Genomic DNA, 13,448 nt, shown 5'->3' with positions numbered 1-13,448 from the left:
ACACAATGCTGTCAGACAACCTTCCTCACTCTCTCCTCATCACAGTTTAGCTGCTTATTCTAGCTCTATGATTGGTTACACGGTCCGCCTGTCTACCTGTATGACCAAATACCGTAACACCTCAGTTTCTCCTCAGCTCAGCGATCTCCGCTGTCACCGCTGTGAGTTTAGACAGCCTGCACTCACACCCAGAAACATTTCACAATATCAGCCAAGAAACCAGATTTAAGGCTTTCAAACCTTCTTTGGCCTTTTTTAGTGCTTCTGCAGAGCTGAAGGACTCATCTTACCCAGAGTGACGGCGGGGACTTTGTTGTTGACAGGAAGGATGGTGATGTTGAGGTCGTACACAGGAAGCGTGCCATGGAGAGGTACGGGTGGGGGCGGGGCGTCTCCGTGACAGCAGCCCTCTGTTCCTCCAGCCTCGCCGTCAGAGATGATGAGGGTGACGGTGTCAAACGCTGCCTCAGGTCCGATCTCTCCCCCTGAACGCCAACATGAAGCCAAAGTTTCATTTCTGTCAAGCCAGAAAACATTTCGTGTCCCTACGACGACCGTGACGTCCCGTCGTTAGCTGTTTTTAACAAGTAACGTCACTTAAAGAGTTTCTTCAGTTCCAAACGCAGTCCTCAACATACGGACTGCACCATCTCACATTATATGACACAGTAGCAGGTTTCCTGGTTCGTGGAGCAGGTTGGCCACCTCACATGAATCAAAGACCACCTCTGCAAACCCCACGCTAACCTTCAAGAAGGAGCAGAAGTCAGCACTACGTGAAACCTGCAGCACCATGAAAACCATCTGGACTGTGATCAGGGAGCAGAAACACAATCGCACCTTCCCGTAAAGATCCACATGAAGAAAAAAGCAAACTGTACTTTTCCCACGTGCCATGAACACAGCGTGTCCCCCATGATGCTTTCCCACCTGTGTGGACGTAGTAGATGTGTCCCTGCAGCAGGTCCTGTTGGGAGAACTTGTCCACGGCGAGTCCCGCTCTCTGCAGCTCCCCCCGGGCTGGACTCCGGGCCAGCATGTAGGTCAGTCTGGAGTCATCGCTGTCCTGGTCGGTCGCTGACAGATAGTCCACCGTTACCTGGACACGCCCCCCCTCCTCACAGCTCAGCTCCCCCCGCAGACCCCCACCCAACTGGGGAGGTTCATCATTCATTGGCAGGACCTGAGGATGGCGGGGGGGGGGGGTTCCGTCACTCATCACGTATGGTTAATTCTCATGTCTCAAATAATGACTGAGTCTCAAATCAGAGCCGAACAAATAAAGGCCTGCTTCTGTCTGCCACTGCGGGAAACCAGAACCATGAGACTTTCTGGTCTTCACAGACCAGTTTCTGATGCCAGGACGTCATGCAGAGTCTATGGTTAACAGAACACATCTGTATTCTGTCATGGACTGAAATGGACTGCATCAACGTGCAGGATCTGCTCACGACTCAGAAATCAGAATATCCTTCCATCATCGGGTCAACATCAGCATCAGCTGATCAAAAGCAGAAATATTGAGAATTTTGAGAATAAAGAAGCACATCAGAATTCAACATCCAAATATTTTATCGTAACATAGTGATATTTCCCACCATAAGCGTAAAAACAAGAATATCCAGTGATGTAAGTACTGCAAAATACGGCTGTCTGATATCAAACGCTGGATGGAAACAGCAGCTCTGATGTGCTGAGTCACTCTCACAGGACGCTGATTGATGATGTCCTGTCTGCTCTGACGGCGGGAAACTGACCTGTATCAGCAGCACGACGTCGGCTGAGTTCAGACCGTCCGTCACCTTCAGGTCCACTTCGTCCTCCGTGGTCTCGGAGTCATCGTGGATGTACCTGCAACACAAAGAGCCGTCACGTGCTGATCATCCATCAGCACACCGTCACAACACAACAGTTCAACTCCAAAACGTTTACAAATGTTTGTCACTGTACACTGATTTATTTCAACAGACAACAAATACATCAGCTAAAACTGCAAAGCTGCTCACAGAGAGCTTATTAGAACATGGTCACCGCAGAACAGAGGACAGTTTATATACAGTATTTAACACATATGGATGATAGAATTATAGATACTGTGATACCAGCACACCTAATTAACTGCAGGCTACACTCATCTCATCTCACAGAGTAACAATCAATAAACTCACATGACGGCTGATTGGACAGAGGGACAGGAAGGCGCTAAGCGCTAACAAACAAACCTACGAGCTCAGCGCAGTCAATCACACAATTTATTCAAAAGTCATATTTGTACCGTGGACTAAAAAGACTAAATAACAAATGTGTGAAAAGCACATCTGCACTGTTTGTCCTTCGACAGAGGAGCTTCAGTTAAACTGGACGGTGGCTCACAGCTAAGAAGCTACGTTAGCTTCCTCCATTCTGGATTTCCAGCTCTCAGTCCCCTCCAAGGTCAGCTCTGTCGTGATGGCCAACCTCCTGCTCAACGCTGTGAATTTGCAGGTTCACCAAAGCTGAACTCGATGCAAAAACTGCTTGGATGTACTTTACCCGTGAGCACATACAGTAATTATGATTCATCATAATCGTCTGACAGGCTGGTGAGACCAGGCCTGAAAGGCAGGGAGGGGTCCCTTCAGGGCCAGTTTTTAGGCTTGTTGAAGTGAACTGAGGCTGCAAGCCGGAGGAGAGAGCAGGAACACCGACGCCAACAGTTTCAGAAGATCTGTGAGTGCAGAGGTGAACTCACACAGAGACCAATCACACTCGCACACCTACACTAAAATACCCACTTCCGAATCACAGGCCTGACTGAATGTACGAGTTCCTCCTGAGGTTTTAGTTTATGTTAGTGTGGGTTCAGCTCCTGGATCAGTGAGCGCGGTGACATGAGCTCTGTAAACAGAAAATCCACTATAATCCAGTCAAAGAGACGCAGAATAACAGTTTACAGAGGAATCCGGTGCATGTGGGTCAGCGCTGACATGTGTGCAGTGTGTAATCATGTCGCTGAAGGATGGAGCCGTCTAATTAGTGTTCGCGCTCTGTAATGTCCTCACAGCTTTGATCGTGTTTGGCCTCCGTGTGACTGCAGCTGGCGACCCAGCAAACCAGAACAAGACCCTCCCTTTGAATGACATCAGTACATCGCTGCAGAGCAGTTCATTAACACCTGGGTCTCCTGTTTTCAGACCTCAGCCCTGATCCTGACCTAAGCCTGAGCCTGACTCTCATCTTAAAACCAGGTTCAAGGAGAACCCCCCCACAGGGTCTGACCGGAGCCGCAGTCCTCTCAGGTCCTGCAGGGTGAATCCGTCTCCCTGCTGCAGCGTTCGGCCCTGCAGCTCCAGCCGGCCGTGGCGAGCCGTCCTCCGGACCTCCACCCTCAGCAGCTCCTCCCGGCTGTCCCGGTCCTGAACCAGGAGGTGCTCCTCAGTCACAAAGGCCCCTCCGCCCTCCTCCACCCGCAGCAGGTTGGTGAAGGCCTGACAACCACACAGAGGATCAACCAACAAGGCTCAAAAATCTGGACATTCAAACGTTTTGAGGAATCATGAAGTCCACCTACGAGAGGAGCAAAGTGACGGAGAACGTCACTCAATGTTCTCTTTGATGGAACATTTAGAAAGTTAAAGGACAGAACCTCCAGTCAGAGATCATCAGATCCTCACGACCACATCCACACACTCATCATTCAGAACAATCATCCTGGAGGTGACAAGAAGCTCCGTCTGTGCTTGACCTCTGACCTCTGGCGCCTGGTCGTCCACGGGCGTGACGGTGATGTTGAAGAGGAGGCCGGAGATGATGCCGCCGTGGTGGTCGCTGACGGAGAAGACGAATTGGATGAGCAGCGGCTCCGGGCCGATGTCCTCCACAGGAGGCATGAAGGCCACTTTCATGTGGTTCACTGCATGCTGGGAGAGGACAGGACACAGTAACAGTAGTAGTATTACTTTACCGGAGTACTGAATTCTTCTGCTACTTTGTATTTCTACTCCGCTACTCCGAGTAAATTCAGTTTATTTAGTCATTTCAGTCCAGACATCAGTGTCTTCTGTTGTTTCAAGTGAGAAAATCCTCGTCATTTAAAATCTTACATTTTATCTGAATCTGAACAAACATCTGCTGATCAAAAGCTCAGAGACAGACCTGATATCACGTTTATGAGGAAATATATAATAATCTGGATGGCAGACGCGAACCCAGGCCTGAACCGTGCTGCCTGTGTGTTCAGAGTGCAGGTCATCTGTTTCAAACCTGCGTGAAGGACTTCAGCACCGGCACCATGTGGTCTTTCTTCATGGCGTTGGTGCTGTCGGTGAAGAACAGACGTCCTGCGTCCATCAGCCTGAACGTCACAAAGAATGAAATCGAGGTTCAGTTTCATTTGATCTGAATGTCCTCCGAGTGCTGGTCACACAGCTTTGGGCGTGTCCTGCCCTGTCCTTACCCAGGATGCAGTGGGCTGAAGCAGGGCTGTGTGATGACGAAGGTCAGGTCTGTGTCTGGATGCTCGCGGTCGGTGAAGTGCAGGTGAGCCTGAGTGACGTAAACCACCTCCGTCTCCTTCACCGTCAGAGAGCGAACGCTGCCGGAAACCTCCACCGGCAGCTGGTCTTTCACCGGGAAGACGTGGACCACCACCGTCTGGATCCAGAGGGAGAGGAGGGGTTAGCGTGAGGATACTCTACACGGACGAGAGGAAGGCGCTCTCAGGCCACAGCAGGTTTGACGCTGACTCACGTATGTTTGGGAGAGGTTTGGCGGCTGGTGGCTGTCAGACAGCGTGAAGTCAAACGAGTCTTCAAACTGCTCCTCTCCTGAGTGCTGGTAGTAGATCTGACCCTGGATCAGATCCCTCTGCAGGAAACTGTCCACCGGAGCTCCTGCATGAACAGATTGATGAGGATGAGATGAAGAGCACGGACAGAAAACCTCCGTCAGCAGTAAATACAAACACTTTGGACCTGTTGACCTGCAGCTGCGCAGCCTTCAGGTGAGAGACAATCTGCAGTTAATCAGATTATAATCTGAACTTCACTGCTGGACTGAGACGTCTCCTGGACTAACAGTAACAATGCTAAACTTTATTTATTAAAACGAGTGAACAGAGAACAGGATAGAAAATGAAAGTGAAGTAAGACACGAGAATAAAACCCCTGATAATAATATTAATCATAGAAATGAACAGGAAGTGATGTGATTATTGAAAAATGAGGCTGAAAGAGTTGAAATCTGCAGGAAGTGGAGACGCAGCTTCTTTTATTTTGATGGATTCTCTTAGAGGTTCAGTATCTATTTCAACCAGCTGTTAAACGTTCTGTTTTTATGGCCTTTCTAACAAATAAAGATGAACTTTAGGTTTTATTTGCTGCTTGTTTGCTGACCTTCAGAAGTCTCTCTGTGCTTCACTTTCCATTTATTACTCTGCTGTCAGCTGAGCTGCTGCAAAGGAAACGACTGACGCATGAAATTAAGATTAACAACAAGCATCTCAACAAGCTGAAGTTTAAGGTGTTTTAATGACCAACAGGCACAAATCAGGACGATTCTGTGGTTTTCTGCAGGAAAGGTGAGCGAGGCTCCGTCTTACTTTACTCTTTATTTTGTATATTATTGAACATTTCTTCCATAATGTTAAAAACATCATATTTTATTATTTGAGAAATTTCTTAAACATGATTCAGTCGTGAATAACCTGAAAATTTTGACATAATATCTCTCTTTAAATGAGCGAATATTAAATGAAAATAAAGGATATTTAGAGAACCTTTAAAACAAACACACCTTCTGTCTTATATACAGACACCAGGACTGACTCCGCCCTCACCTGTCTCAAAGGTGGAGGTCTTCCTGAGCAGCTGCCCCGCCCTGGGGGTGGAGACCATCTGGTAGAGGATGTAGTCGTCACTGGAGTCCAGGTCGGAGGCGAACAGCATGTACTCCTCCAGCCTGACGGCGCCGCCCTCCTGCACCTCCACCGCCACGTTGTTGATGAGGAAGGGCGGGGAGTCGTCTTTCGGGAGGATGTTGATGGGGAACTTGTGACGGATGCTGTGACGGCCGTCGCTGATGCGGAAGACAACGTGGTCGCGGGTGGTGTCGCTGTCGGAGTGATGGTAGACGACCACGCCCTCCCGCAGGTCCCGCACGCGGAACATGAACGCCTTCCCACCTGAGGAACAGAGACACCAGGTGACTGTACCTGAGTTCACGACTGAGGAGGAAAAGGAAGTCAAACAGACTTTTAGTTAAATCAGAACGTTTAGACAAAATTCACAGGGAACAAGAATAATCCAATAAAAGCATTAATCGACTGTTCATCTTATGATCGTTAAGATCACAAAACCATGATTCAAGCTTCTGACTGTTCAGCAATTTTCTTTATCAGTCTCTAATTAGATTGAAAAATATCATTATTATTATTATTATTATTATTATTATTATTATTATTATTATTATTATTCTCACTGAGCCCTAAAGTCCAAAGAAGCAGCTTAAAAGTACATTTACGTCATTTTTCTGTCGACAGCAGATTTAAAGAAGACATATTTGGACAAATTCTCCTGAAATGTACATGATTAAAGTTTGCAATTAAAAACAACAACTACATTTTGTTAATAGTTTCTGGCTCTACAGATGAATTTACTCGATTCTATTGTGAACAGCTGATTTGTGCGTGGAGCCTGAACTCATCGTGTGTCACGGTGAAGACTTGGACTGAACATGAAAAACTTCGCTGTCCTACATTAATGAAATGTAGGCCGCGTCCATCTGTCAGCCCTCTGCTGCTGGCTGGCCTTCCTCACACTCTACATCATGCTAACGCTAAAAGCAGAGCGTCACATGACTGGCGGCCTACTGGCGGACATGTGTTGTCAGCGGACGGCTCTGTTTCCAGCCAAAGCTTCGCACTTTGATTCAATTACCGTCTCCAACACGTGCACTGTTTTTTCTCCCATTGTCACTTGGAAATAACAAGTTTCTCTTAGCGCCTGAAGGCACCACGAGGCGCTGGCTGGGGTTTGTGCTGTGAACACCGGTGGGGTAAAACATGGCGTCCTTCCCGGTGGCCGCCCGGTTGCCAGGATGGGGGCTTCCTGCCTCCCTGTGCGTGCCAGAGAGACAGAAGGGCAAGGTCAGCAGACAGATTGAGCGACGAACGGTCGCGAGCCCGAACCTCATTAGCAACTTTACCGAGGGAAACCGGCTACTGGTCCAACTGATGGAAACAACTTGGTAATTGGGCCCAAAGGTGGCGTTGGGCAACAGGCCCATAAAGGAAAAATGGGATGGGAGGAGTGTGTGTGTGTGTGTGTGTGTGTGTGTGTGTGTGTGTGTGTGTGTGTGTGTGTGTGTGTGTGTGTGTGTGTGTGTGTGCAGCAGGACAGGCAGCCATCCATTTGGCTGAAGGCGTTGGACCGAGCCTGCAGTGACTGTCCCCGCGCTGCAGCTTCCTCGCCCCTGAATCGCAGCATGGAGGGTCAGCGGCGCTCTCCTCAGAGACACGACTCCACCAGAGGATCCTCTAACTGCTTCCTACAGGCCCCATACATGAGCGCAGAGCATGCCAAACTTTTGTCAGCTTTGTTCCTACTTAACAAGAGTGGCAGATAAACACGAGCGCAAACTGAGGCGATGAAATGACGCTGGAGCAGGTGCTGCTGCCCAACATGGAGGGAGGGTGGTGGAAACCTGCCCAGTGGGACAAAAGTTTCAGCGAGCACCCGAATACTACACTGCTCCGTTTAATAAGGCTGCTCTGCACAGGTCTGATGGCTGATGGTAAAAACAACAGAAAGGAAGACGCTATGAGAAGCAGGGAACGAAGGAAATCGAGACAAAATGCAGAAAAAGCGATGAAATCATTTGTGTTCGTTTTTTAATTAATTCTCAAAGCGTTTCTTTTGTCATCGACTTCCAAACGAGTCCACATGAGTGTTTCTGATCTGAGCAGGAAGAAGAACTCAGATCTGGTACTTAAGAAAAAGTACTAATACCACAGTGTAGAAATACTCTGTTCCAAGTGAAAGTTGTGTATTTAAAATTCACGTAAGCAGAAGCAGAAAGCATCAAAATATACTGAAGGTATATAAGTAAAGTGAAAATACTCAATGCAGATCGGCCCATTTCATGTATAGATTCTGTTTTTGGATCATAATTATTGGTGCATTAATGTCTTCATCTCTTTAATGTTTAAAAAGATAATTACTTCATATACTGCTGCGTGAATTTCCCCCAGAAATCATCAATATTTCACTTCCATCTGTGATCTTTGTCGTTAGCTACAGTTAGCTGTTAGCTTCAAACCTTCCTCTGACCCTCAGTCATCCTCAGCTGATTAAAGGACCAGTGTGGAGGATTTAGTGGCATCTAGACCATCTGAGGCCCTGTCGCCTCACTCACTGTTTGGTTTGTCTCTCTGGGCCACCATAGAAACATGGCGGACTCTTTGACGAGGACCTGCTCCCTCTGTGGATGTAAAGAGGTCATTCTAAGGTCACGAAAAAATGATTCTACATGCATGAAAACAGAATTCAGAATATTATATTCCATTTCTGTTCATAGATCGACCGTCAGTCCTGCACAGCGAACCTCTGAAGGGCAACGGAAGAGTAAATTATATCTCCTTTACACAAAATTATGTCTACTTTTTTCCTTTGTCCTCATCAAACACTGAATACTTAAACGTCCTCAGGCTTCAACAAATCCTTCAAACGTTCAGTCAAGGAAAAAATCAAAGTGACGTGTTTTAATGGGTCACAAGCCGAAGGGGCTGGAAGCTCTGGTGTAAAGCCCACAGGGTCCTCACGTCACCGACGTGCTGCTTATTATGGTCTGTAATGGATCAGAGGAAAGTTTGGGCCAGTTAGCAGTTTGCTCTCATGCAGTGAAGCGAGACGCTGAGTTAATCTGTGAACACAGAGCGAGGCGCTTTGGCAGGTCAGGATTATTGTTTATGGACGCGTCTAAATAAGAGCGAGATCACATGTTAAATATCAGCTTGTTGTTCCACAGATTTGATGAAATGAGCCAGAGAATCAGCTCAAAACACACCTCCCTCTGAAAGGTTAACTCCCTGCCCGAGCCCCTCGGGCCGCTGGCGCTCCTGCCACCCCCCCCACCCCCACCCGCCTCCTCCTAGCTGGTAGCATGAAAACCTGTTTGGGGACAGTGCATCTGCTCCCTGTGCACGACGGCATGAAATGGCATAAGTTCCTCCAATCTGCTTGGTCCCGCTCCCCATTTGAGACAAAGAGGCCGTCCCCCAACGCGCTGGGCTGGAAGGGACAGACGTGGACGGAGAGGCAGGCAGCAGCAGCCTCCATGCTGCCGCGGCCCCTGGCAAAGTGGCCACGGCCCCATTTTACACCTGATTAAGAAACACATGCAGAGCCACTAGACATATGCTTCCCCAGCCACGCCACAGTCCCTGGCGGACGGAGTAACACATGGAGGAAAAAGGGCGGAAAAGGCCAGGCGATGTTCTCCGGGAATTCCCAAGCCAGCGTGTGTCGGCATACCAGCGCAGGATTAAAGGACTGAGGATCGGTTTCAGGGCAAACAGGGTTTCTTTCTTAAAGCAATGGGACTGCATGTGAGTACATGTTCTGCTCCTGTCGATCATCAGCCTACACCGGGTTCATGTGCTGCGTCCAATCAGGAATGTGCTGAGGTGATTCTTCCTGTTGTCTACACCCACATTTTACCAGACAACAGCTCGAGTTCATGGAGAGACACGTGAGTTTTTTCTGTCCTAAAACAGTAAATGTTCACGTTAAGGAAGCAGGTGATGCTGATGATGATGCTGATGATGATGCTGATGATGATGATGATGATGATGATGATGCTGATGATGATGCTGATGATGATGCTGCTGCTGCTGCTGCTGATGATGATGATGATGATGATGATGATGATGATGATGATGATGATGATGATGAGGGAAGTTAAACTAACCAACAGATTACAATAAACTAAGTCACTCAAATGTAGAACTGACAGTATCCAGTGACCTTTGACCCTCACCTCTGACGCTGAGGTGTCCATGAAGAGGTCCATCCACAGCCACCAGGTAGACCGCATCGATGTTGTCGCTGTCGACTATCTGCAGCTCCTCCCACGTGATTGGTCGGGACTGACCCTCCAACAGGTCCAATCCTGAGTCACCAGAGAGGAAAACAGATGAGCGTAGTGAGACTTTAACGTGACGGTGCGACATCCTGCGATGTGGTTACGCACCCATGTTCCAGGAGACTCTGGGTGCGTTAGTTTCAGCAGCCCTGATGGAGATGTGGACCACGATGGGCGGGCTGGTCGTGTAGGAACCGTCTATAGCCTGGAACTCCACCTTAGACAGATTAACAGAATATTACAAACTGAAACTGAAAAGCTTTTTCAGATGTCTGTCCCACTTTTGTCCTTTGGCCTTTGTCCAACAACAGAGTTTAGCTGAAGCAGGCTGGTTGAGCTTGTAGTGCCGTAATAGTTAAAGGTTTTTATTTTAGCTAGCTTTTTTAGCTAAGCTAGCTAACATTTAACTTTAACAAAGACTTATATTCAGGCTACATTTTCTGTTTAGCAGCTCAAAGCTTCGTGACGGGTTAGCTCAGTTCAGTTCAGCAGCTAAAGCTGTTTGGTTATTCATTTTGGACTCAGACATTTTATTTGACAAACTGGTTTTGGATGTTTTAAGTCTTTATCATAACCAGCACAGCCTCCAGTACCTCATAGTTCCTGCGGTGTGATTGGCTGCTGTTTGGCGGCTGGTAGGCCACCTTCATCTCGTGGAGGTCCAGCCAGGTGAAGGACGTGATGGGCTTAGTGTGGTCGTCCAGGTGGGTGACGTAGCCCGCGGCGGGCGGGGCGGTCACCTGGAAGACCAGCCTCTCCTGCGGCGTCTCGTGGTCTTTGGCGTCCAGGGTGGCCGTGGTGAGTGGTGTCAGGATGAACTGGTCCACCTCCAGGATGAAGGAGGCCATGAAGCCGGCCTGGGGCGGCTGGTTCTGCATCGCACCGTGGATCAGAACCGGCAGCCACACCGACTCTGTCTGGGAGGGCAGCAAAGGGACGTGAAAAGACGACGTGATGTTTTTCCCACAGAGCACCTCTACAGAAATCTGCGTCTCTTTTAGGACAAACGTATGTTTTAACACGACGTATATAACACGTAGAAATCAACACGTACTGCCACAACTTTACTGTTTTGGGTGTTGTGAGTGTGTGGAAGTGAAGAGACAATCAGACGTGTGAGAGGTGGCAGGTCTTCGTCTTAAAGACACAGCGTTTACGTGCTAACAAGGAGAGAAAAAAGGCTTCGAACATTCAGGTTTTTGAGGCCTTTCAAAGCTCTGCAGAAGCTCCACATCCACCGAGCTGACAGAAGTGGGATGTCACCTTCTGACTGCCAACAACCCTCTCTGCGTCTGGGATGCTAATCTCACTTGGAAAACTTCCACATCCGACTTGGATAAGAGTGAAACTCATTATTTCCAACGCAGTGAATAAATAATACCGACGTCAGTCTTTGTCTGTCTTCAGGAGAATGTCTCTATGTCTTCCACATTCATCTCTGGACGTGGACATACCTCCAGCAGGGCCCTGGTGGCCTGCTCCCTCAGTTCCACCCTGATGGGGATGTAGTCGATCTCTGGTGATGGAGGGCTGAGGTGCTGGTACTTCAGACCGGAGCTCAGGAAGTCCTGGCAGCTGGTTTTGAGGAATCGAACCTCCTTGGTGTCATGAAGACACGGTTTGTTTCCTGGACAGAGGACGGCCGTCTCTCTGCCTGGAGGACATCAGGCAAAAACAAAACATCTTAACATTCTGTATTTCTTTTTTACTTTTATTTAGTTTAATCGTTTCAGTTTTCTTCAACATATATTGGATTTTTAAGTATTTGTCTTTATTGATATGTTTGTGGTGTTTTTATTTATATTTACACACTGTCTAAATTCATCTTACAGCGTTTTGATTTACTTTCTATTTGTTTTTTATTCAGTTATAATTCCATTTTAATTTCACAACTCTTATTTTATTTGCCTTTTTATTGCAGATTTCTTTCTTTTATCTTTATATTTTCTTTTGTCTAATTCATGTTGCTGATGTCATGTTGGACATTGTTTCAGCATTTTAAGGACATAAATGTTTTAATAATTTTAAATAATGAAATGATTTTCACATAAAACATCTATTAACAGTTTAGTTTGGATCTGTGTGTTTTTAAATGGACATGTGTCAGCCAATCAGAAGCCAGTATTTTTTGTGCTCTTGCACAGATATGACGCACCCTTCCTCTGCGTGGAGTCCTCCTCCCTCACCAGCTGACCCAGAGCGGGGACGCTGGTTTCGGTGGTCATCAGTCTGACGCTGCAGACCAGTTCGGCTGTGGTCCGGATGTTCAGGACGGAGCCGTCGATGGCGTTGGACAAACCGTAGAACTGAGGGACCACCAGCGGGGCGCTGCCCAGCTCCACCACGCCAGGCCCTGAGTCCACCACCCGCACCGGCAGAGCCACCGTCTCCACCAGCGTGTCTGAGGACGTGAACCTCCACACAGACACAGCATGAAAGACGCTCAGTGTCTCCACAGCAGAGACGGCCTCCTACAAACAGCTGATTTAGCAATTTAGCAAAGCTTCTGTGGGTCCTGTCTGACTTCTGTCCTCCATGAAGGAGCGAGACAAACGTTTCAGAGACACTTTTCAAGCCTCCAACAGGCTGACAGAGTTTCACACTCAAAGGAGTAACAAGAGTGTAGAAAGACAGGAGACAGACACCAGTTTGAACAGAAAGAGACAGAACAAAACGTCCGGTGATAAAGTCCTCACACGCAGCGCAGTGACCGCCATTAACACTGACCTGTAGACCCTCAGCATTACCGTGTCCTCGTCCAGCTGAGGACTGCCATTGTGGACGTATTTCACTTCGTCCTCCAGGAAGCTGCAGTCAAACACCTGCAAGAAGACAAGAAGAAAACACCAGTGACATCCCTGCACTGGTTCAGCAGACGCTGTCAGCTGACCACAGCAGGTGTGTCCTCACCTGTGGAGTCATCCTCCCAACTCTCTGAGTGACGGGTTCGTTCATCACCACCTCCACCTTACAGTCTGCGGTCGGATCCACGCTGATCTTCAGCTGCTTCTCCGTGACGAACGCCGACCGACCCCTGCTGACCTCCACGCCCGAGTTCACCGCGACCAGACTCCCGCCGCAGACAGCCGGCACCACCAGCAGCCACAGCACGCCGACGGCAGCCATGTTGGATGAGCGAGGTGCTCTTGTTGCACAGGTTGAGGAGGAAAGTTTTATGGTGAAGTGAAGTTGTGAAGCACAGCTGATGGAGGATGAAGGCATCAGTGCAGGCTCATCTGAAGGCTTCCCTCCACCCACATGCTGTCCTTCTGTCTCGTGTCACGACGACCTGCAGACGACACGAGAGCTCAAATGAATGCGACCAGCTG

The 13,448-nt window shown here is 48.3% G+C and overlaps 1 protein-coding gene across 1 annotated transcript in view; it reads right to left on the bottom strand.

Annotated features, from left to right (window-relative positions):
- Positions 1 to 13,245, bottom strand: part of frem1b (Fras1 related extracellular matrix 1b) — a 45,507-nt gene extending 32,262 nt beyond the window's left edge. Inside the window, exons 1-16 of the mRNA XM_070960136.1 lie at positions 13,030 to 13,245; positions 12,847 to 12,941; positions 12,275 to 12,534; positions 11,574 to 11,773; positions 10,713 to 11,036; positions 10,228 to 10,336; positions 10,015 to 10,146; positions 5,816 to 6,160; positions 4,729 to 4,871; positions 4,436 to 4,632; positions 4,243 to 4,333; positions 3,732 to 3,899; positions 3,259 to 3,467; positions 1,758 to 1,851; positions 931 to 1,183; positions 291 to 485 (exon numbers count right to left, since the gene is read on the bottom strand). Coding sequence (XP_070816237.1) covers positions 291 to 485; positions 931 to 1,183; positions 1,758 to 1,851; positions 3,259 to 3,467; positions 3,732 to 3,899; positions 4,243 to 4,333; positions 4,436 to 4,632; positions 4,729 to 4,871; positions 5,816 to 6,160; positions 10,015 to 10,146; positions 10,228 to 10,336; positions 10,713 to 11,036; positions 11,574 to 11,773; positions 12,275 to 12,534; positions 12,847 to 12,941; positions 13,030 to 13,245 — 3,031 coding nt within the window. The remainder of the gene's footprint in view (positions 1 to 290; positions 486 to 930; positions 1,184 to 1,757; positions 1,852 to 3,258; positions 3,468 to 3,731; positions 3,900 to 4,242; positions 4,334 to 4,435; positions 4,633 to 4,728; positions 4,872 to 5,815; positions 6,161 to 10,014; positions 10,147 to 10,227; positions 10,337 to 10,712; positions 11,037 to 11,573; positions 11,774 to 12,274; positions 12,535 to 12,846; positions 12,942 to 13,029) is intronic.
- Positions 13,246 to 13,448: the final 203 nt, after the last annotated feature.

Source organism: Chaetodon trifascialis, chromosome 4 (genome assembly GCF_039877785.1).
Source record: "Chaetodon trifascialis isolate fChaTrf1 chromosome 4, fChaTrf1.hap1, whole genome shotgun sequence".
NCBI classification, from domain to species: Eukaryota; Metazoa; Chordata; class Actinopteri; order Chaetodontiformes; family Chaetodontidae; genus Chaetodon; species Chaetodon trifascialis.
Note: the sequence above shows the minus strand (reverse complement) of the source record. Positions and strands in the feature narration are given on the sequence as shown.